General features: G+C 38.3%; 1 protein-coding gene across 1 annotated transcript; it reads right to left on the bottom strand.

The window, feature by feature from the left end:
* Nucleotides 1-495: 495 nt before the first annotated feature.
* BOLL (boule homolog, RNA binding protein) lies at nt 496-22,970 on the bottom strand (the record flags this gene model as incomplete). The annotated part of the gene is given in 11 exon segments (XM_082001391.1): nt 496-867; nt 870-950; nt 2,438-2,563; nt 3,592-3,639; nt 4,591-4,662; nt 6,681-6,808; nt 9,927-10,002; nt 12,923-12,977; nt 15,254-15,345; nt 19,208-19,348; nt 22,953-22,970. Coding segments are annotated over 11 exon segments (945 nt in total). The 3' UTR covers nt 496-759.
* Nucleotides 22,971-25,716: the final 2,746 nt, after the last annotated feature.

The raw sequence follows: 25,716 nt of genomic DNA, 5'->3' as shown, positions 1-25,716 counted from the left end.
TATTTAGTAGATATTGTTACACAATAGTCTGGAAAAAAGATGCTTCTCTTAAAAGAAATGTAAAATAAATGAAAAAATACACAGAAGAGAGCCTATAACATGGCTTTGATTCATTCATGTTTAGTCTGCCATTTGTAGTTGAGTAAACATCTTTCACAGAAGAGTAAGTGCTATAATATCATGTCAAAGTACCAATACCTTTAGTCATTTGTTGTCAGGCAAATTTAGGCTAAATCTTGTTTAGACATTATTTCATATATTGTGTTAACAGCCTTATTAATTTAGGCAAAAGGACCTTAAATGGAGACCCAAAAAACCTCAACAGCTTGCATAAGGTGACATGGAAGAATCATATTTTCAAATAGCCATTCAAGATCAGAGCTGCACAGAAAAACACCCACAAGTGGCCAACCAGGACAGTTTCTAACACTCTGTGTTCCAAAACCCTGCTGCGCCACAACATGAGATGCTTATCTGAGGTTGCAAGTAAGAAATTCAACTTCAGGATCCAGAGACAGTGAGACAAGGATTTGTAACCATCATTTCAAAGAACTGAACGAGGTTCACCATTTTCTCTCAAAATACAAAGAAAACTGCAAATGAAAAACGTATCTCAAGTTTAAAATAATTAGTCATGTTTTTTTTTTTTTTAGTTTCCCAAAACAGTTCCAAAATTAGCAATACTTATGTCCTCTGCAACAAAGCCTCAAGTAAAGAAAAACCTCAGTTTCTCCGCAACATTTGGGCTTTCCTTATTTATTATTTCATTAATAGAAGACTTTCATCCCTGCCTCTCTTCTCTTGCTGTCCCCCTTCAAGAAAGGAGACAACTAAGGCTACAGTGCTTACTTTAACTGTCTTAGTTTGATACTCACAGGTGCAGGCATGGCTACAGCACTCTGGGCATAAGGCTGGTGATACGGTGCTTGAACTCCATGATCAGAATACAGCTGGCATAAAAAAAAAATATTTAAAAAAAAGCTGAAAAGCTTGTTTCACAGTTTTATATTTTTGCAAGCCTTTCACATGAATTTAGATTCCTTAAACATAGCCCACAACTTGAAGTTTTAGATAAACTGAATTTATCAAACTTTGATACAGTGGGGAAAACGGATATTTAAATATTGAAGTTTTCTTTTATAAAAAGTCAGTAGTTTATCTGGATCAGCATCAAAAAAATCATTTTCCTTGACAGAAATAGCACGCTTCTCTACTACAAATCCATTTTACTAAGGTCTAATAGGAACAGTGTTTAAATGCGTAGATTAGCATATTGAAATGTAATCCCCAGCATTATCACACTTAGAAGATATTTACATACAAATAATACACAGACTTTTCCTTGAATTTTACACCATTTTCTGAATTTCCACATACTGCTTGCTTTATCATCAACTAATTGTGTACCTGTGAACTGAGAGCATGTTACATCCAAATATTCCTTAACTCATTTTTTTCCCCTTAGTACTGACAGATTTCAAGTTTCTCTGTATAAGGTGATACTTGGTTTATGAAATACAGAAGATAAAAACAACATGATAATATGATTTATGATTATAAAATAAATACCAAGATCTATGCACTTTAACAAAAGAAAAACCCCAACAGCCAGTCTTGTATTATTCAAGACCGTCATAGGGAAATTAAATTACTTGGGTATGACAGTTTCCCACTTAAAGATGTCTGAAATGCCAGTTTTCAAAATTCTCTTGTAGCAATAAAACACTCTTCAACTTTTGTAAAAATACATGATTATCGTCCTAATTTACCATGCATTTTGGCATCCCTGTTAATGAGGAATGAATTATCAAAGAGGAGATGTAACAATTAATCATTATACATTTTCAATTTTATAGTAGATTTTCTGTAGCCAATTATTTGCTGTCATTTTTAATATCCAATTGTAAAGAAATGGTCTATTGTACATTAAGAATCTCTTAAGAAACATTAGAAATGCTATTGATATAGAAGCAAAAAAAAAAACCAAAGAAAAAAAACATTTAGTCATTCAACTACTCTTAATTCATTCTGATCTTCAGAATATTTAGAAACGAGCTTCTACTCACACAGAAGAATTACTTCAGGAAACTGTTATGGCTTGGGAAGACTAATCCAGCATTCTGAAGAATCTGACTCCCATTTTATTTAAATGTCATTTTCAAACAAAACAAATTGACTAGTCTTTATACTGCTGTCTGTCATACACTTGTGACCCTCTAAAATATTTCAGAGTCAAAGCATCTGCCTAGAAAACTGGAAGAGATACTCTAACTTGAGGACAACTGAAATGATTTAGCAGCAGCAGCATATGTGTGGGGTAAATACAGGGAACAGTTAACATAAGTGCTCTGAGCTGCCTGTGCTTACACTAAAAGATGATGTTTTTCAATTGCAGATAAAAGTCTCCAACTTGAAGTAATTTTTTAAATAAAAATACCTCAGGAACTGCAGCTTCCACTAGGAGAGGAGGTGGTATACATCCACTTTCCTGGGTAATCCCTATTGGCTGATAAATGACTTCAGATGGTTGCAGATACAAGAATGAAGGTGAAGAGGCAGGAGACTGAAATAAAACACATTATCTTCATAAAATATATGATTTATGCACTATAAATATCAAAGCTTATTTTACAGCAGTCTGCTAGATATAAATGAAGATAAAGCTTTAAGTGTCAAATTCATCTTTGAAAACCTAAAGAAACCAAGTGAAGGGGAAGTGGGTAGAAAAGTCAGGTAGTACGATAAAACAAAGACATCCTTTAATATGTATTTCAGATTTTATTTATTTTTGGAGATCATTGTTAGAGAAATCCTACACTTTATAAAATTGATATTTACTCTCAAGATGACAGAAACATAATACAGTTTAATTTCTCTTGCAAAAACATTAGAAAGACAAGTATTTTTTGTTTTAAAATAAAACCCACAATATTTCTCTAATTCACCACCCAGACTTCAAAGCAGCAGACTGACATCTGTTAATACAGAGGAACTGACTATTACTGGACAAGGCTGGCTGCTACTAAAGTAATGAGGATGCATTGTATCAGTTCAAGCTTAGGGGACTTGCTCCTCCTTTTCGTTCAAACTCTTCAAGTTCCTTGAGTAGCAAGATTTCCATATTAAGCTCCTCTGCTACAGGCATCACAAAACCAATAAAATCTCTCCCCCAAATTACCAAGCTAGGAGGAAGAACTTCAAATTGTTATTTCAAGGGTCTAGGCCTAACTCCAATGAAACATCACAGTTAATGTCAATTAGAGCTAGTCAATACTCATTTCTCCTATCAGACAAAATATAGCCATTTTTACCTGCTTCTGAGAACTTACTAGATAATTTAATACAAACCTTTTGCCAGAGGGAGAGGGAAGATGCTTTCTTTACACGAGATTTGTATTTGATGTTTCAATAAAAGCTATTTTATGCTTTCTATAGTATCAGTGTTACAAATGCACTGCTAAAATATAGCAATTAGTATTTATTTTAACAGTGTTGTAAATAATGGGAAATTTCACTGTTAGATAAGCGCACCATACCTTTAAACTAGATGCAAACCCATGGTAAAATGCTGCAACTATGAACTGTATTTACCTGTGGAACAGACCACTGCCACTGACTTGGAAGACACTGTGTCGGTGCCTAAATTAAAACAAAAAATGTATTACTCATGTCATTAAGAACATATGCATACACATACTAGAATCAAAACCATCTCAAATCTATAATAAATTAACTAAAAAGAAGAAATATGATTTTCATAAGCCCCCAAACAATTCAGGAGCATAGTTTTATCTACTTCCACTCAGCCTCTGACTTGGGCATTTCATAAGCTTCTACAATACTGAAGCACCTAAGAAGCATCCCTAATTAGGAAAACTGAAGATATAAAAAAATACACATTAAAAACATGGACATACTGTGAAACTCCAGTAGTCAGCCACCAAGGCTGTTAGGGGACTGGAGAATAGACATATTAGGATGCTGAGAGAATTGGGTTGATTCAGCCTTAAGAAGGATAAAGGTGGGAGGGGGTATTGATTGCTGGCTACAACTACCTACAGGGAGTTGGGACATAAATATGACTGAGTCAGATTCTTGTCAGAGGTGTTCAGAGGACAAGAGTCAACGGACACAGGCTGGAACATCGAAAATTTTAACTAGTTATAAGGAAAAAAGTCTTTTAGGAGGAGAAGGGTCAAATATCAGAAACAGCTGTCCACAAAGGCTGTGGAATCTCCATCACTAGAGATATTTAAAATCCAACTGGACAAGTTCCTGAGAAATCCGATCTAACCAGCCCTGCTTTGAGCACGAGTTTGGTTTAGATGATAAAAGCTAAGGATGGTACTAAGCCAGTTGTCTAGCAACACTGAAGAAAATATTTATTATGTTTCCACGTAGTTACATAGGCAGAATAAATTATATTCTAGTGAAAAGAAAGCCTTTGCTGAAATTAAAGTCTGTTTTATATGACTATTTTGAACAGTACTTTTGTTTCCTATGAATAAACAGACATAAGACAGTACTGCAAATAAAACTGCATGGCTGGAAGGAACACCGGTGGGCTGAAACCCATCTTCAAACACATACCTGATAATGATACGTAGGAGACTGATAAACCGGCTGAGCTACCATCATAGGTGAACTGGAAACAGTGCGTGACTTAAAGAAAAAAGTTACAAGTCTTAATGCAGCAATTTTGTAAGTTGTCATCCTATTAAAAACAGTTCTGAAATACTATAATGCTGAACCACCTCCCCTCTCTTTCGAAAATGGATTTACTGAATTTTAACTTATACTTAGATTCTTCAAAACCAGTGTTTTTAAGGGCCTACATTAGAGAGGAAACAAAAATCTTCAGCATATTTACTCAGTCCTTTCCAGAAAGCACTAGGCCATCACTATCTAGAGATGTTACGGCCATCCACTATCTTGACCATTTTTGTTAGCACTTAAGACAATTTAAGTTTCACTAATGTATTCCTACCCTTTCCACAGCCCCAACCCAATCTTTCCTTTACCATTCCCTTTCCCTCATCAGACCCAGCATTCATCTGATTTAATCCAATTTGACAGTGAGACAGTTTAGGGACCTAAACCAGCTAGAACCTGCCTCGGTTTTATGAGGGCCCAGTTTAGGGTCAGAGCAACACCACTAAAAGAAAGGGGGGAGAAATATATGGCCATGGTAGAAGACAACATAGCACTGTGAACCTCTAGTTCTCATTAAAGCTAGTGTGCGCACTCCTGTGCCATGAAATTCCCTCATTCCTGCAAGTATTTAAGAAGCAACAGCTCCAACACTAACTCACTCCACACTATACGAAAATACAGAATGCAAAATGAACCCCCCCCACAAATCTGCACTGTTATACATAAACAATACACACCAAAAGGTACTAATATCTTTAATTTCATTAGTATCTTCTGTAACATCAAATTTTCAGGTTTTTTTCCCTTACCTTCTTTATATAGGTACCTTCCTAACAATGAAAATTAAAAATAACTGAAACCAAAAGAAGCAGCATTTTTTGTAAATGGAAAGATTTAGTGCTATTTGTTTGAAAGAGTGGATCTGAGCCAGGGCACCAGAACCAGAGTTCAATACTAGAACAAAGAGTATTTTTTTGTTTCCAAGAGGCAGGATTTGAACAAGTTCTCTAGAACTATAGAGCATGAACTTAGAAAAGGCTAAAACATGAACAAGTGTTCACGCTTATCCTCTAAAGTTGAGAAAGGACTATATCATGCCTCTGTTAGAAGAGCAAATACCTTACAAGTTGAGAGAAGGTATTAAAACAAAAGTTAAATACTGAGAAAGAGATTGCAAAAAATAAACAGCATAAAAGAATCTATTACTGCACTCATCTCTGTTCTATTACTGCTCTCATCTCTGTTTTGGGAAAGTGTATTTTCACTTAGTAATTCTTCTATTGAGTCCCCCCCAATATGCGAAAGGATTTTCCACTCATTTATAGATGGTATGTACAGCCTTTACGAATGCTGTTTTTACATAAATAGGAAGGATGCATCCTCTATGCAGGTCCTGTGCCTTATGTGGACCCCATCAGTCTTGTAATCCTTCCATCTTGTAAAAAAAAAAAAAAAAAAAATTTGACAACTCCTTCCTGTACTTCCCAAGAAATTCCCCAAGCCTACAAAAGCCAAACAATTCATCTATTGAATTATCTTCCTCCTAAAACAAGCAGTATTTTGAAAAAGAGGATGTGAATGACTATAAAATTACCCAATTTCACTTTTGCTTTGTTGATCTAGTATTATGTTCTCTTTTCATCCTCAGCATAATAGTTTGCAGCCAAGAACACCTCACTCATGAAGGAATAATAAGTGTAGCCAATCAAGGGTAATAAGCACCAACAGCTCCTCAGTAAAACAAAACTTCTCCTGGGGTAGGGCCCACACTGATTCTGAACTACCCTGTCCAGTAGGTCACAAAGCAAAAAAGTGTTCGGCAGAAGAATAATAAACTTAAGTAGTATTTAAAAAACACATGATAAACAAACTAATGTAAATAAACCATTTAAACATCAAACACAAGGCATAGTTGAACACATTGGAAGCAGAAAAACACTTGACAACACTTGAAAACTTGAAGACTTGAGAACACTGCACTTATCCCAGTCCATAGAAAAACATATACAGAAAAATAAATTACTTACTGGCCACGGCTGTGAAACAGAAGCAACTTCAGATGTATGAAAATAAGCCACTCCATTATGGTAAATATAAGGATATCCACTTGAAGTAGTTAAGTACATTGTACCTGCTTCTGGTATTACAGCAGAACCTGGAATTAATATTTTAAAGTTTACTTACCAGTAAGTAAATCATTTCATTACAAGGTGCAGTCTGGTTTCTCAACACACAGAGACTGTGTTTCTGTTTCTGTAATTCTGCCACATTGGCTGGCAGAAGTAAAAACTGGTATCCAGGTATCAGCAACAGGGACACTTCTCAGCAATACTGCCTCTACAGCAAAGGCTATAAATGAGCATGGTCTGATCCCAAAGCAGAGTTCCATCTACACAGCCCTCTAATGTGTACTAACAGCAAGCATTACTCAAATGAAGAGGTATCTATCCCTGTGCAGAGGTTGTTAATCTTTTTCAAACACTGCCTTTGAGAGCAACCTCAGCTAGTTGAAGATGTCCCTGCTTATTGCAGGGGGGGCAGACTAGATAACCTTTAAAGGTCGCTTCCAACCCTAACTATTCTATGGCTCTATGACCACCTAGGCTCCATTTCTGTCTGCATTTGGGGGGGGAAGGGGGATGGGATGGGACAGGACTTCATGTTTCTCTAGAACTTCATGTCAAACATGAAGACTAGTTTCAGTTGCAAATATAAAAGAACTTCCATAGGAAAAAAAAAGGAAAATTAACTCTGTAACTGAAATCAAAATCTTGAAATCACATCAAGCAGTAACATTACATGGAAAAGACCCAGGAAGAACAATATAAAGAAGATCACTGAACAAGTTTTAGTTTTTCATCTCTCTTACAAAGGTAAGTGCCACGATGAAGGGTCATTTTATGGACAGACACAACACTGAAGAGATTACTAGAATGCTAAGTTGAGGACCAAGAAGGGTCTCACAATGATTCATGAACTTTTATCCATGGTAAGAATTTGACCAACTCCTAGAAAAGCCTGAGGACACTTGGATACAATAAAGCTGAAATATTATCTATAGACACGTCAGGCTAAGTTGTTTGTTAGGACAGTGTTTAACAGACCTTAGAAAAATCAAAGGCTACTTCAGCTCCAGTAAGTAATCTAGAATAGTAGTTATTGGTATCTCAAATGAGGAGACCAACAGGATCGCAAGGCCAACAACCCTGTCTGCTTTGCTAACTACATTGCACAGAACTTTCTGCTACTGTTGAATATGCCTCTTGCAAAGGAAATATTCTCCAAACCCAACAAATTCACTGTGACAGAAAAATAAAACCACCAGTGGGGGGTGTAGCTATCTGAAATTCTTCCAGCCCACCACTACTCATCTTTTTTCTTCCAGTTGTTCAGGTTTGGTTTCTACTTTTCAGGTTTTAGGATGCCCATTTTTGCAATACTTGGTGCTGGGGAAAAGCAGATTGAGCAGCCCTCCCAGTATGTTCAGAGCTCTTAGCAAAAAAGGTCCTATGATGACAGAAGAGCTAAAAATTAATAGCAGGGAAGACAGGTACAAGATTACAGGTGGGCTGGAGAAGACACTGATAAATGGACTCTCTCTCTCTCCAATTCTGCTAAATATAATAGAACCACAGCCCCTAGGTTTTAAGTCTTCACGAACCTCAAGATGAGCTGCAATAGGACAAAGTATCCTAGCAACTAAGGTTGGTAGGCTGAGAGTGAGAGCAGATACACTAAAATCAGATTGTAGGAAACATCTTTAGATGTCAATACGATCCTGCATCACAGGTTGATTCTAGGCCTGAGGAAGGAGTGACAGTCACACAGGGCCACAAACAGATCTCAAAAGGACACATCAGCTTTCTCAAAAAAAAGTTTTTTTTAGTTTCCCCCGCCCACCTCTGTTCCCCCAGGTCTCAGAATTAAAAGAGATATGCCCCTCTTCTGTCAATACACACATTCAGCACAAGAGTCGGAGGAAGGAAACACCACAAGTCAGGCAATGCCACTGAGAAAGTCCAAGTCGCAGACGGAAAGGGAAATAAAACACAGGAAAAAAGGCATATAACTCCTTGATGACTGACCACGATGAATAATTTCTAAAGCAAAGGAACTATACAGTTGGAACAAAGTATTCCATCTTCCCTGAGCAAACACTATCCTACACACTGACAAGGGAAAAGGGCATACCTATGCATGAGGTGAGGAAGAAAGAGGGAAGTTTCCTGCCTGCAGAAAGTATGTCTGCATCAGCGTTAGCGTATATATGAACTACTTCTAATCTATAGATTATTGTGTGACCGTAACAACTAAGGAAAGCTTTAGAATTAAACTAAAATTCATCTGTATTGTCCCCAGATGGAAGATTAGCAAAAGTTTTTTGCTCTTCCAAAAGGTACCATAAGACAAATACTGAAAGAAATACAAAAGTATGCTTTATTCCCTGCTGTACTCATAAAAGACATGTATTTTACATCTCACAAGTAGCACTTACTGAGGAATTACAGAGCAGCATGCCCTGCTATGCCAAAAACTGACAGATCTTGCCTTAAAAAGTTGGTGATTTATATCCCACATTCTCAGTAGTGTACTGTAGAAATAAAATAACTCCTGGCAGAAGGGGAGGGCTTCTTCTCTAGAAAAAAACCTGTCTTCTGTCTCCCAAAAGAACATTGTAACAGCATACTTGCTCAAGATAAAGAGGTCATCTGACAAAAAATCCCTTATCAATACTCCTTTTATATAAGTGTTCAGTCTAAGTAGTTCTTGGCCAGAGAAGGAACATACAGCATTGATACCATTATCTTACAGCAAAGAACTTCTAAGAACCAAATGATGACTGCAACCACCCATTCATTATGGTTGCCACCACTGAAAGCAAGATGGAACAGTCCTGATGGATTGTGCAAATACAAATAAATTGGTAACAACCCAACCAGTCAGCACAGCCTGCTTTATCCTGTTGAACCTGCAAGGACAGGCTAAGTGTTTAGATTTGAGGTTCTGCCTAGCAACTGAGAGAAATTTCCATTCAGTTTGTGTTCTTAGATAGTCTTCTCAAAGAAAGTAAACAACATATGAAGAGATAAAAGAACCAAAGATCGTCAGTCTGTTTATTTGGACATTTCCACTGGAATGCACTTATTTCCACTGCAAACCTAAGCACATTCCATGCACAGTGTTAATGCAGTGGGTGACCAGGCCATCTTGGTTAAAAACTTACATTCGTAATGACACTTACAAAATATACAAATGTAAATAAAAGTACATACGAGGACTCCGTATTTGTTGTTTTCTTATTGCTGGACCAATATTCAATTTCTTATCCTTATAATTAAGTTTTTTAGCCTAGAATTAAAGAAAAAGAGACATTCAGTATGTGTATTTTCTACACATATCTAGGTATTCAAGAAACAAAAAATCATAACTAGACAAGGAACTTAAAAAGCAGAGGAGGGTGAAACCTATTATTTGCAGTACATCTCAAAAAACCCAAAAACTACACTAATTCCTTTTCTATCCTAACCTTAGACTTCACATACACAAAATTAACCATTAGTAATTTCAAGTATTACTTGCTCCTCATGAAGCCTCTTGACTAAGAACAGATACCTATGATTGCCAGATTTTTATTTTTACCTTTCTCATGTATTTACTGCTTTTATAAAAACAGATGCGTACACTAACAATTTCAAGTATAAAGATCAAATTTATTTTTTTCATGATCATTACATTATTTCACAAAAGATGAAATGAACAAGTATGTCTATAAGAATGGCCAGATAAGGACTGGAAGTAAGAAATCCTCATATTCACTCAGGACTGCCTTAAAACTTCCTTACATCCAGGCTGACAAAACGTAACAGCACACTAAAACAGATATCCTAGTAAGGCTAAACTATTGCAGAAGAATTTAATAAAACAGTACTAGGTACAGACAAGTAAAGCTACACTCTCTTTCACTGTCTTGCTTACAACAGAAAGTGAGTATCAGGTCCATCAGGTAAATTAAAACCTTGTCTTTGTTTTTAAATTGACACTGAACTCACTGCTTGTTAATATAATGGAAAGGAATAGGGTAAATCAAACATTCTTTTTTTTTTTTTAACTTGTCAGCATCTCTTTAACACTGCTTTGCAAAACCTAGAAGGGTTCTGAAGGCCTGCTTCCCTGAACAGTTACGTAAGGGAGAATGTGCGCTAAACAGTATCATGTTACACCAAAGTTTCCAGTTTTCAGAGCTGAAACTTCTCCAGTAAGGAGATAATTACTTCTTAAAGAGGAACATAGGAAGAAATACAGTTTTAAATCACATTCAACAGAAGGACAACAGTTAAGTAATCAATGCTTTTTCTTCATTTGAGCACAATTTAGCAAAATACTTGGACACTTGTACATAAATGCAAAGCCCTACCTATCAGATTTAAACTTGAAGAGGCTAAACTATTTTATCGAGTCTGGGACTTCATAAACAAGTATTAATTATTGCAAACATACCTACCTAGGCTATTAAACACAGAGCAACTCCTAAAAAACAGATGCACATTTCAGTCAAACAGCATTCCAACACAGGCAACAGGAAGATGGTTCTTTCCAATGCAATGTATTTCATTGATATGATCCATCAGAATTTAGAGACTTTTTTTTATAAGTTAACTTTCAGTTAAGAGAAGTACCTAATCTGTATGGACTTCCTCAAAGCATCTAACACCGCACTACATGAAAAAATTATGTGATGCTACAGAAAGTCAAGACTAATAGGAAAAACTGCAGTAAATAAAAAATTACTTCAGAAAGATGGAAACAGGTAGCATTAGTAGCAATAGCATATGACCAGAAAGAGGATCCTGGTGCAACTCCAAGGTCTGTTCTCAATACTAACTCAATTTAATACTTTCCAAGACTGCAACACAGAAAAAAAGGTTTCTGGAGATACACTCATGATAGAAAAGTAGGATGCAAAAAAGAAAGAGTGCAAAGGATGATCAGAATATCGTATAAATGAGAAGAAATTCGAGAGTACAAAATGCAAAAAATCATTCAATACATAAATTATTAAAGCCTAGAAACTCTGAGCTTAAAATATCTGAGAAAGACCTAGATGCTTAATTGATCTTAAAATGAATATGAGATAGCATTATGATTGAAAAGGTGATAGAATTGTAGGACATCCAGATTAAAGCACTTATAGTGCTTTATATCTTACAGTAGACAAAAGTATCACTGAATGAGATGCCAGGAAGACTGCACATGAAGCAGCCTTTCAGTTGCAAAAGTCCTAACCCATTTTCACAATAGTACTCAGTACCACTCAGTTCACCACAGTGAACTAGAAGAATCTAGTTCACTGAAATAAAACAATTAAAAAAAGGGAAAGAAAAGTAGCTGACTCAAGAAGTTCCTGTCCGTATATTTTGGCTCCACATAAATGTATTTTTTGAAAACACTCTGAAAATTTCTTTGAAAATTTCTTTGAAAAATGTCCCAGCTCTTACTTTGAATTTTAATACTGAACATTTGTTGGAAATTCATGTATTTCAACATTTTAACCAGCTTTATATTTGGGAGAAGGCAATCTGCAAACCTTGGATACTATTTTCTTCCCCCCATCCCCTGCACCAGGATACCTTCATGCATATGGGTACATCCTGACCAACAAGATCTCTCCCATACAATCCAACCAGAACATATGGCACATTTAAAAAGCAAAACGAATTGAAGAGCTATCATACAGCTGAAGAGCTAGTTGTGTCTCAAGCGAAGTTCTACAAGGAGTGTCAAAACAGTAAGGTGGCTAAGAGAAGCTGAAGTTACATGACAAAGTGAGCTTCATTGTTTAAGACTTCAAGTAAATAAAATTATTCCTGAAAAGAATTACGTCAGCTCTGACAATCAAACACATCAGAATAAAAGACAGCAGTTATCTTTCCTAACTCCCCACAAAATCTTGCCAGCAACGGATTTTCTAGTGAAGCAAATGAAAGCAACTGTGAAGTATGGAGTCTTTATAGCTCTATATGCTCTATAGACCACATATAGACTAAGAAAGTAAAGAGCTGTACTATGAACTGGCAACTCCCTTCCCTAGTTCCAGAAGATGTCAGTATAGATCTTACCTCAGATCTCTCTAAGCCATATTCTTAACTATGCAGGCCAAACTTAAGAGATCTTCAAATGCAAGTTGCAGACTTGGAAGAGGACCAGACAACCAGGGCTACTTAGTGTCCAATTTCTTTAGGAGAGAATCATAATGGGGACTATGACTTACCTCTTGCAAAATCTTCTGTGCATCTTCTTGAGTTTCAAAAGTAATGAAGCCATATCTAAACAAAAATGACAGAAGTTCAGCCTCTGAAGTTCACATTACATACATTGCACATTAGTACTTGACATATAGTACAAGTGAGATTAAAAGGTAAACTAATAGGGGAAAAAATTGTAGAAATAAAGATTGCAATAACAACTCTAATTTTAATTTAACATACTTATTATAGTCTACTTACTAATATATTAAAGTACATGGTCATATATTACTGTTTCTTTACAGTGAATGAGTAGCCCACATAAAAAGCTATGCAAAACTCTCTGTATTGTCCTTGTGACTCAGCATACGTCTTCATTTCCTTCATTTCTACCAAACAAAGATTTTGATCTGAAGCTCTCACTCGTTACGGGTGCCCAAGATGAGGAACTTGGGATGTTTTTTTATATTATCTTGTACTTCAGAGCACAGCTCCCACCTCAGCAACAACTGTGAACGATCCACACTTCCACAAGCACTAGCCACTGTATTAAACTGAGTTCCCGGGAAAAGCAGCAATGCAGAGACAGTGTTTATCTGTGAATTATTCTTGTCATTCTTGACATGATTAGCATTAGGCAAGAGTTGTGGTGATCAGGGATGAAGTATTTTTGTACTTCGTGACAGACATACGTCTTTCACCATACCTCTTCTAAGCGCTGCAACAAATCAAACAAGCTTTCTACACAGAACCTCTGCTGTACCAAACACCCTTAATTCATTCCCAGAGAAATCTAGGCCACCGAATGTGGCACTGTCTATGCAAAAGTAAGTATTTGATCTTATAATTAAAGCCTGTACCACAACACAAATTGATCAAAAAATTGATCCCCCCCCAAATTAACCTAAACTTCTGAATTTCAACAAATCTTTTAGTAGTTTTGTATGCATAATGTCTTACGTTCATGGCTTATTTCTCAGGGCCAGATTTCAGAAGATACCAAGGCGGCCTCTGTCATTCCAGCCAGCAGATCAAATTTTGCAATACAACATACCTTTCTTTTGTGCATTTCCATGCTTATTCGAGTACAGAGGTCCAGAAAGTCTCTGATCAGCTATACTTTTAAGCCCGTGGGCTTTTCCTGTATAACCTTCTCTAAACAAATTTGGAAACATTTCCAAGTTCAAGTAACACAGAAACTGTTTCCCCAGCTTGGGCCCTTACCTACACAGACTTGTCATTCTATGTGTTATCTGGAGAGTTAACATAATTAATCACAGAAACTCATAAGTTTCTTAAATGACTTGTAAACAAGAAGCAATGATGCCTCTGCTTGGATTTCAATGGAAATCCCAACACCACTGAGAGTAATTATTGTCCAACATAATTACTGTGAGACATATGTTGGCAATCACAACTGCATAATAATTGGATATTCTTAGGTAGTATTGTACTATATGGACACATGTACTGAAGTCTCAGCTACTTCTTGTACTTTAGTAAAAAGGTAAGAAGCTTCATTAGACCAACTCCAACATACCACGGAGGTGCACACTCTATGCTAAGACCTGCACCTCAGTCTGTAATTTGCTGATATATGTTAAGTGCTGACAGCATTAAAACTATGAGATTCAGACACCACAAGCTTACTGCTCAGAAGCAGCCTTCTGACCAAAGTGAACTTTACAGGTACAAATTTTCCTGCACATTCCTTTTTGTTTCAGCCCTCTTTCCACACTTCTATGGCAGTAGAGTTCCCCCACCTTATTTCTTTCACCATCCTTTGGGTTCTGGCAATAACTTTACTACCCAGTCTTAATCTTTCTCCAGATTTGCTCTTTGTCATTTCCCTTATTGTTGACTTACAGACTTGGTCCCCTTTTCTGCATTGTCCTATCTGTCCCCTATGCTCTTGCTCCAAAAATCTTCACATAAAATCTCAGTTATTGCCAGGCACTCCAGCACAAACAGGTGTATCTCACCTCTTCCTCCATTCCTAGTCTCCTTTCCACACTGGCTAGAAATATGTATGTTTAGCAGCTAAATTACCTTTTTAGGATTATCTACTTAAATTATTATTGTCATAAAAAACTGAAAGGACTATTGATTTTGTCCTAGTTGCACATGGCTTCATCTTATAACAACATGACTATAGAGTCTTCCAGTTATGTAAATGACAAAGATATTTATATGTAGGTGTTAAAGGGCAAGAACAGATTTTTGCATACATGAATAACTAGGAATATCAATGACAAAGTTAATAGTATTCCGAGCTATGAAAACCACAATCAAATTTACTATAATCAGTCAGCTGTTGTATTTTCCATTTTCATAACATGTTTATTTACTATACCAACCCCTTCGATACTCCAGCTCTGTCATTTACTATCTTCACTTCTTTCACACTGCCATACTGAGCAAAAAACTTCCTCAGATCGTTTTCATTAGTCTAGTACAGTAAATCAAGAGGGAAGAAAAAAAGAAAAGTTGGTTTGCATAGTAATTCAGTGGATATTTACCATAAAACTTTTAATGGATACACTCTGGATAAAGTTTACTACAAACTAATTACAACCCTGGACAGGAAGAGAGAAGAATGAACATGTATGACCTCACAGCTCCTGTTTAATTATTGCATTTTCATATTCAGCAATAATGCTAGAAAGCCACTAAAATATTAAAACATTTTTAGTGGATTTATGTAACAACTGTCCTTTTTACAGTTAAAGCCACTGCAGCAGGCTTACTAGATCTGAGTTTTAGTTTCTGCAAATTACGTAGTAAAGCACTGTTTAGAGTATGAAACATCACTGCAATGTTTTCAAACGTCAAAACAGCAGACCATGTAGGCTTCCATAAAGGACATGCACAGGTCACATATGAAAAAAATGCCCACTAAACCACAGTGACTTAATGGTCAAATCCATCTAATTTACCACGATCCCTCTTTCTAAAGTATATTTAACATAAGATTCTGCAAATATGTACAGGCACAACATAGGAACATCCCATTACAAATCAAGGAAGAAGAGGTCCTCTTAATGGAGAACAGTCTAAATCAGCATGGAAGAAACTGTGCCCTTCTGAGTATGAATGGAGTAAGACAAGTTCCTAATGTAAAGGCACACCTAAGTTACATCAACAATCACCTACCTTCCATAAATCAGTTTTCTTCTACAATGTAAGCATATATCAAATATGGTGCCCTAAATACCACATTTCCGATTTTAAAGTTTTGTTCTACATGGTCCTTAGATAATACTATACCTAATGATGGAAGAAGTATGCTTATATGCATGGATTTCTATATGCTTCAGGCAATTTCCATATTCATCTATACTTTTCATTATTTTAAGGAAGTATATCAGAAGTACTATTTTACCTCTAAGCTAATGATTGTTGTTTTTAACTGTATGTATACAATTTAGTAAATCCTCTCCTGCACATCAAAGGCTTACAGGCTTCATCCAAGTCTGAGAAGCAGAAAGAATTTAAGAGACAAAAACCAGTTTGAACAACTTTCGTAACTAGAAAGAATATGAAGTTAATGCTCCTTTTGAGTAATTCTACCCTCAAGGCACATTTTACAAAAAGAAGTAACACAGCTTGCACGTTACAACCTCTAAGTCCAGCAGAGAGCAATGATGGCAAAAGACTGCTTTATCTCCCTCACTAATCCAATTATTCAGGCATTAAAACATTAGAAAATACTCAGTCGCTTTGAAAGTGTGAGGAACAACAACAGATACACGTGCACTGAACAGGCATGAAACACTTCCATGTTTTATTAAAGCTCAGTAATTGTGTCCTCTCCTTGGAAACTGCCTCCACCAGTTCTTGAAAAACTACCCACCATGAACAGGTTGAAAAATTCTGACTGGAGTCCAGAACTACTCTTGAATAGATCACCACACTTTGTACCTAAAGAGAAGTGTGAAAGCCTCTGTACATAGGAAAACAGATTCAGCTAAACAACTGATAGCTTATATAAAACAATTCTACAGCATATGCTAAAGCATTCGCACGTTCTCAAGTAACAAAAAGCACGTACGAAGTACAAAAGACTTGTATCGGAGATTTTCCTTTCCCTTAAAGTTTTCTCCAACGAATACCAAAACGTATCCGCTTAGAAACAAATGGCCTAGAGATAAAATTTACCATTTCTAGGAGATTGTTTATTTTAATCTCCATGCGTTACATGTACCTCAGCTGCTTCACAAAGCTGAGAAAAAGAACCTATGACAAAATAGTTGAAGGTCAAAATACACCAAGAAACAAGCAGAGAGCCCAAGATTGATCAGTGATGAAAGTGTCATTCAGTACTTTGAGGACATGAGGGATGGCCACACACGATTATAAACTTGGAAAGTCAAAGGTTTATCAGCAGAGCAGTGTGTTAAAGGGGAACAAGAAGGAAACACTCCAAGATTCGCAGTGAAATCTGCAAGTATCTGGACAAACATGGTATCTAGAAGCTTCCCAGAAACGCATTCAGGACTTGCCTTTTCCTGCTCATGACGGGAAAAAGACGCTTGTCAGATTCTTAAGACAGGCTAATGTTAAGCCTTCACTTATGTCAGATACATGGCATACACTACTGAATAAAGAGCTCTTCAGACCCAGATGAAAGTGTACCCAAATGTAACTTCTCTTACTGAATTGTTTCTCTAAATTTAAGAGGACAGATGTTTCCTTCTACAAATAGAAATCGCTGGTGATGATGACAGACCAAATGGAAGTGAATAGCAAGATGATAGAAGAGCTTGCTGGAAAGCAAATAATTGTTGATTAAGCATGTTCCTTTTTCACAAAAACATAGAGCTTTCTTACCTCCCCTCAGTTGACATGAATAAAACCTTTAACAAAAACCACAACAAAAACCAATGCTTTTAACCCTAAGAATACAAACAAACAATTCAAGACTGACATATATATCCTACGATTCGAAGTGAAATTTAGGACTCTACTTGGTATCAAGAATCATAGCAAATAGAAGAGTAGCCAAAATGCCTACAGAGGGTTCATCCCTTCTGTTTGGTCTCCCAAGAAAATCCATCATCTTTATGCTTACAGACTTACTTCCTCTGCTGATGAATTTAAGATTCGTAATAGATTCTGACCCATCATCAACTGAACCAAGAAGTCAGGAGACCCTTCAAAATGAGCAATAAATATGGCAATTAACAGGAATATTTACACGTTATGCAGGAAAGTGTTTTAACCTTTGAAATTGCAGCGAAGAAAGAACATAGTGAGGCATGTCTTTTTGCATTAATAGTAAACAAATTACTACAGCTGTAAAAAGCTACTGTGCCTCTTTGCTGAAGCCCAAATATACTGAAGATCTTGTACAACACCTCTTGAATTATTAATGCCTCTATTTGAATTATCTCAGATAAACAAGACAGAAGATCCTGGAATTTCTTGTATTTGTATATATCTATGCAAAATAGTCTGAGTGAATTGTCATTCATCCTCCTCTTCATCCGAGTCAGTGCTCAAAAGGTCCTCAGCATAAGAGGATTAAGGCAGAGAAGATACTGTTGGTGGGAACAAAGAAACAGCAAAGCAGATCAAGAACGTTTTACAGAAGTCAATGACTTAACTCATCTAAAGTGGTAAGAAAGAAAAATTAGAGTAGCTGGTATAAAGGTGTGGTGCACATCTTGTCGCAAATGTTGAAACTGACTGAACAATGTAAGAACGGTTCAATATTCACTGCTATTGAGGTTATGCAAAGGCACAAGCATTCTAAGAATTAACAGTACTGATGTGCAAATTGCCCGGAGAAGCTTTAAAAGCAAGTGTTTGCTTTGAAACAAATATTAAGAAAATTACTATGGTAAGTGAAGAACACATGCACTGTGGCTCCTTCATTGTATGAACCGGAAGAAAAGTGATAGAGGAACTCAAGCTATGACATTTGCTCTGTTTGCAATCTATAACTAATCTATAACATTGTGTTTACAGGTTATTAAACTACATAAAACATTATAGATAATAAAGAACTTTCTATATACTTTTCTACCATAAGCTCTGCTGATGACAAAAGCCATCTTCTTTAAAAAGAGAAAACTCTGAAGAACCAGTACATCAAAAGCTTCTGGCAGCTAGGTGTACAAAGAGTCAACTTTGTAGCACAGTTATGTAAATAGAGGCTTAAAGCTTTATTCTCTACTGTTGATTTGAATGTTATAGTGAAGGGCACTTACCACCTAAACACAGACACATGATTGTCTCTCACATTTTTTCCTACTAATTTTTATAGGTTTATAAATTATCATTTAGTAGCAAAAATAGGAAAAAAATACCTTAAAATCAATTCCTCCCACAAAGATGCGATTTGGAGTAACTGTTCCAAACCTTGGAGCACTGGTCAGATTATTTAATGGCACCGGTGACACAGCATTGGGAGATGAAGATAAAGATTCTGTTTGCGTCTGATTGGTGGTCTGCTGATTGAAAGAAAAAATTTTCAAATATATTCAATCATACTTATTACAAGCTATTAAATAAAAAAATTCTCAATAGAAAATACATACAGAATTTTTTGGGAGGCACAGCAAATTCTGAACAACTGAGCATTAACCACATTTTTATTCAGAACACAGCTCAAAGTATTTAAACATAAGCTTAGTTTTAAGCAATTCAGTAACTCGTGAATACACTATGGTCTCAAGTTCGACTTTTGACACCTTCCCAAATTAGATATTTAGTGCCTTATACCCCAATCTTAGTTTTTCTGTTTGCACAGCACCTTGATGAACGAATCCCAAGTTGAGTTCTATTTCAGAGATTAATTTATACCTGTTAGAAGCCCCTTAGTTTAAGCCTATATAGAAAGGACCTTTTCAACTAGAGCTGCACTCACACACATCTACAAAACTTGGCTCCTGGAATAGCTTCTGCTTGATTTTCCAAGTGCCCCTAATTCCACTACATAAAATTAACACACTCATTTACAACGGAGGACAAGAGCACTTGAAGACTAGTCTTTTAATTCAACACTCTTGGCCTACAAACACAGTGAACAGTGATCCAAACTGAAATTCTCTGCGAAAGTTCCCTTCCAACCCAAAGATTCTATGAGAAGAAGAACCAGATTGCTCTTGCCCCAGAAAAGGAAAGGAATGAAGTACAGAGGGAACTTCATGGAAACCATTATTCAGTGAAGTATGCCTGATGTTTTAACTTCACAGAATCATTAAGGTTGGAAAAGACCTTTAAGATCATCAACTCCAACCATCAACCTAACGCCACCATGCCCACTAAACCATATTCTGAAGTGCCCCGTCCACACTTTTTTTGAACACAACTTCTACCATACTGTGCTGGTTTTGGCTGGGACAGAGTTGTTTTTTTCTTCCTGATGGCTGGCATAGTGCTGTGTTTTGGATTTGGTATGAGAATAATGTTGATAACACACTGATGTTTTTGGCTGTTGCTAAGTAGTTGTAGTGCTTGTATCAAGTCAAGGTCTTTTCAGCTTTCCATGCTCTGCCAGCAGGGAGGTACACAAGAAGCTGTGAGGGGGCACAGCCAGGACAGCAGACCCAGACTGTCCGAAGGGATATTCCTCATCACAAAACATCATGCTCAGATTAACTGGAGTTGGCTGGGGGGGGTAGGAGTCACTGCTTGGGGATGGGCTATCAGTCACCAGGTGGTAAGCAGTTGCTGCATTGTGCATTACATGTTTGTTCCTTTACCAGTAATACTACTATCATTGTTGTTTTCTCTTCTTTTGCTGTCCTATTAAAATGTTTTTATCTCAACACACAAATTTTTTTTGCCCTTATTCTCTCCCCCAAACTCACCTGGGGGAGGAGGCAAGCAAGCGGCTGTGTGGTGTTTAGTTCCTGGCTGGAGCTAAACCACAACACATGCTTACACCTGTGAACTCTGAAACAATACAGACTTGCATTTCATCAGAAACCCTTTTCAGAACCAACTAATACTGCCTTACATAGTCAACCCTAACTGTAAGATGATAGTTGTAAAGCAGCCACATAGTACTGTCACTAACTTCTCTAACAGGAATGGCAGTAGAAGCTTCAAGACCATTTTTCCTGTGGTTTTGTTGCCCACCCCCCCAACTAAAGTTTACTGAAACCAATCCTGGGCCACAGTGCCCTGACAGTACCACTAAGGACAGAGCTCAAAGTGAAAGAGAAGCAGCTGCCACAGGCTACAAACAACAAGACTAATAGTAAGCAGAGTAGTGAAAACTAGAAGTAGGAATCTAGGGTCTCAGCCTCCAACCTTTCTTTTGAAAGGATTTCAAGAGAAGTTTTTTTCCTTACTATTGTGCAACCCTTAAAATTTGTAGCAAGGACGAACAAAACACATGCAAGCATATTTCAAAAACAGAAAGCTACTGCATCTAGCACAAAGTTCTTTCACTTCTTGTGGTATCCTTATCTTTTAGCCTCTCAAAAACTAGAGCAGAGAATGAAGCACTCTTGAACAGTTCTCACAGAATCCTCCTTTCATTTACACTGTTTTACTTCCTGATTTTGCCTCTCACGTATTCACAGGACAGCATTTTTTAATCTCTGCCTTTAAGCATTCCTGGATAAAAACAAATCATTTATCTTCGGAAGAACATATAAAAAAAGGCAGCTGACAATTAAAGTGCAGTGAGAAATGGATAATCAATAATGAAGAATGTTAGGAAAAAAGTTATCTTTTTGTTTGCCCCACAAGACCTTCTAGGAATTTTTGGTATTTCCTTAGCTACCTGAGAATTAGTCCTATTAATTCTGAGTAATAGGTTAATGCTATTGTTTTGGATACCTTAAAGACAATAAATTCAGCTTAGTCTGCGCGTTTTTAGTTTCAGGGAAGACAAAAATCCTTTCCAAATGTACTGAAACACACACACACACTTGGGGCAGAGAAGAAACCAGTCTTTAATCCGATCTATTTGGAACAAAGTATGTGTTCCTCCTGCTAGAAATACTACTCTAGAGTAGTGCCCAACTTGAAGAAAAACCACTGCCACCAAAAACCACAAAGCACTTGCAGGTAAGGAACAATCATAATTGCTACAGTCCCAAAGGCTTTAGAAAGAGGAACATTTTCTGCCAAGAACAACATTTGAAGGACAATGAAACAGGTTACTTGCTTCATCTCTCACACCAAATACAGTAGTCTACTTCTATAATTACCTGGCAACTGTGTACAGCACTAAAATATCTGAATTTAACTATAAAGTAACAACAGCTGACACCACAGCCAAAATGTATTCCTTACCTCAAAGATCTCAAATTTCATTTTTGCCATACAAGTTTTAAGAGTTCTAAGTCTTAGTAAAACAAAAAGCCACCCAGACCTCAAATGGAAGGAATGAGAAATTAAACACATCACTTGTCAACTTCCAAAACAGTAAATACCAATTAATTTTAAAACATTAAAACCTGAATTCTGATAGCTATCTCAAACATACTTTCCTCTTTCATGCTAGCGTAGCAGTAAGAAAGTAGTATTAAAAAAATCAACCTGTGTGCTAACAGCGTGTCACTTGCCTAATCATTTGTTTCTACGTTTCTAAATTCATATTTTTTTTTCCAAAACAGTATAGATACGCATATTCATCAATATTTTTATGGGTTATTTAATGTGGTTGACAACTGCTCTTTACCAGAATGGGTATATTTTTATGTCAAACATTAGATCTACAGTCAGGCAACCAAACACTACAAAGGTGGCCGGTGATTAATGCCACCTTAGTCGCTGAACACCCTCCTTTTTACAGTCCGTATCCTCTAACGTCAGGAATCAGACACCCATCTTCCCCAGGCATCATGTACCGCTACAGACCAAAGGTGAGGGGAGCCGTCTGGCAGAGCCCAAAGCCACCCCACAGCACGGCACCACAGAGGAAATGGCGGCACGCCCGGAAGGGCGGGGACAGGGCCGCAACCGCCGCCGCCAGCGAGGGGCGCTCCGGCGGGAAGGCTGCGCTGCCAGCCCCGCCGCCGCTCCCCGCCCTCTCGCCGGAGCGGCTCGCCGCCCCCTCGGGAGCCGGCCTCGGCATCCCGCCGCGCTCCTCACCGCGCCGTCGGGCTCCATCTGTCCGTCGTCGTCGCCGCCTCAGCCCCGGCACGTTGCCGGCACGCGTCGCGCTCCTCGGCTCCGCCTCGCGCCCGGCCGACGAACACCGGCGGAGAGAGGCCTGCAACGGGCGGGGGAAAACGCAGCCCGACGGGCAACGGCGGCGCTGAAAGCGGGAAGCCACAGAATAGCCCTTCCTCGCCCCAGCGCCCCCGCAAGCCCCCGCCCAGAAGGTACACGCCCCCACCAAGGCGGTGAGCTCCGAGGAGCCGCTGCTGAGGGTGCAGCTGGCGCCGCGCTCCCCGACACCCCTCAGCCCTCCCTCCCCCGAGGAAATGGCCCCCTTCGCAACTTTGCGTCCTCTCCCCGGCAAGCCAGCGGCCTCGCCTCACGGAATCCCCGCGGCGGACGACCCAGGGTGTCTCTCCCTCCCTTCCCGGCACCTGCTGGCGCCGTCACTCACCGCCCGCCCCGCCTCGGGGCCCTGAGGGGCTGCCCCCCGCCCCGCCGCGGACGGGGAACCGCCTGCCGCCGCGGGCTTCGGGGCCGGAGCGGTTTGCCGAGCCCGCCGGCCTGTCTCCTCCCCACGGGTACCGTGTCACCGGCGAGCCCCCGTAGAGGAGCAGTGCCCGGAAGGTTGGAGAAAGAGGTTGCCGGCACTGCCCCCCCGCAACAGCACACCGTTCTCCAGCTCTGTCCCCACCAGCGGAGGAGACGGGTGGTAAACTCCAGCCGTGTTTTTACCCCCCCCCCCCCCCCCCAACCGGGGAGGACGACAGGGTCATGTGTTTCACCTGTGCGCCGGCCTCAGCGGCAGAAATACAAAAATGCCTGGTGAGGCTGTGCCCCGGGTCTGACTCACCAGGCCATGCCTGATGGAGGCAAAAACATGGTTTTGAGGCAAAAACATGGTTTAGACTTTAGGACTGAGCGTGAAGGAGTGAAAGTCCTTAGTTCAACTCAAAGAGACTCTAAAGCAGGCAGGCTGCCCCCAAAACTGCAGTGCAACAGTAGGCCTGGGATGACTTTAGAAATGTAGTTTGGGGTTGGCTTGCAGAGAGGACTAGAAAATAATGCTTACCTTCATGAATGCACCTCAAAATATTCCAACTCTTTTTTTTTTTTTTTTTTTCAGCGTTAACTGAACTGGAGGAGAAGCACCAATAGTAACACTTGTGTCGGATGTACTTCTGTGGTCATCAACAAACAGCACTACAACCTGTTCCCCTGTTTTGTAATTTCATTGTTTACAAATGCAGATTGCCTTGAAAGTTTAGCTCTCCTGCTAAACAGGTCTGGAAAAAAAGAGTGATTCAAATGTCAAGCTCATAATCAATGTCGTTACAAGGTACAACCTGACAAAAATGTGTGATTTGATGACGGTAAGAGCTGCAGACAAATGCATGCCAGGAGAACCACCCCAGTGGGAAAGCTGCTTTTCAAAGTGATCATTCATTCACAGGCTAAGTCACAGCAGCTCAACCCTGAGATACAATGTCAGGCTCACTGTAGGATCAATTTGTCATTGGCTACTCTCCTGTTTTACTTTTTTGGGTGCTTTAAAATAAAAACTTCAACTGAGATTATCTTGATAATGTCTACAATAAAATATATTTTAGTTTAATTCAAATCTTTGTCTTGCTTAAGTTTGCTTTGTGCAGATCATGCAGATTACACTGATCCAACCTAAAACCAACAGCACTTTCCATATAAATTAATCATTTAACTTTCACTGAGCTTAGGCAGGGCACAGACCTGCAGTCCTTTCAGGACTCCACTCCACTCACTGTTCTGGTGTTGCTTCAACATCTACCAGCTTCTGCAACATTATTGCTACCACAGGGAATAAAAAAAAACAAAACAGGCTTTCTAATAATTCTGTGCCTGTAATACATAACGATATAATGCTTAACTCTCAGTAGTGACTTTTTTTAGCTGAGAAAACTGTATAATAAAGGCTGTTTTAGCAGAGCTGATGAGATTTTTAGAAATAGTTATTTTGTGAGATTATGGAACTCTGCTGAATTGCATTCATTGACATTTATGAATATTTATCAGACAGCAACAAAGCTTATCCTAAGAACAGCACTACATTTTAATGATGCGAAAGGTAGAATAAGCCAAATGATTCATGTGCTTCAGACCTTGATTTGGGGAATTTAAAGTCAGAACAGCTGAAAGAATACAGAAACACAGAGACAGGAAAGTGTATTTTGCATAGTTTTAATTGTTGAATCTTCTACATTACACCTTCTCTTCAAGTTCAAAAAACTAAATCTGGGACATTTACATTTAAAATATGGCAGTTGTGACAAAAATAGGACTTTTGCAAATAAATTAGAAAGATTGAGCTATTTTTTATTCTCATAATTTAAAAACTGAAAACCTGAAAATGCAAAACATCTATAAATTTAACAAGATTACTAGCAGAGCTGCCAAAAAATTTTGCCATACAGGATTTAAATGTCACAAGAAAAGTAACTAGGCTGCCCTAGCACTGTATGGCTGCCTCATTAAGGGAATAGTATCCCGGCTTAGGAAGTCATTCTCAAAGGAAGTCAGGAGTGTGTCTGTTTTCCCTGACTCCACATGTCAGCAATATACACAGCAGGAAATAATCTATCCTACAGTTCTCTCCCACAAATTAAAAAGTAGTGCTGGACAAGAGTCTGACTGTGCTGGTTCCTGTAGGCTCTTGCCTTTTTTCCTTTTTAATAGCATCAGAGAAAGTGAGAGGTTAAGTGAGAAAAGATAGACTGAAAAA

Source organism: Phaethon aethereus, assembly GCF_964289735.1.
Source record: "Phaethon aethereus genome assembly, chromosome: 6".
NCBI lineage: Eukaryota > Metazoa > Chordata > Aves > Phaethontiformes > Phaethontidae > Phaethon > Phaethon aethereus.
The sequence above is the reverse complement of the archived record's forward strand: the minus strand, read 5'-3'. Positions and strand labels throughout refer to the sequence as shown.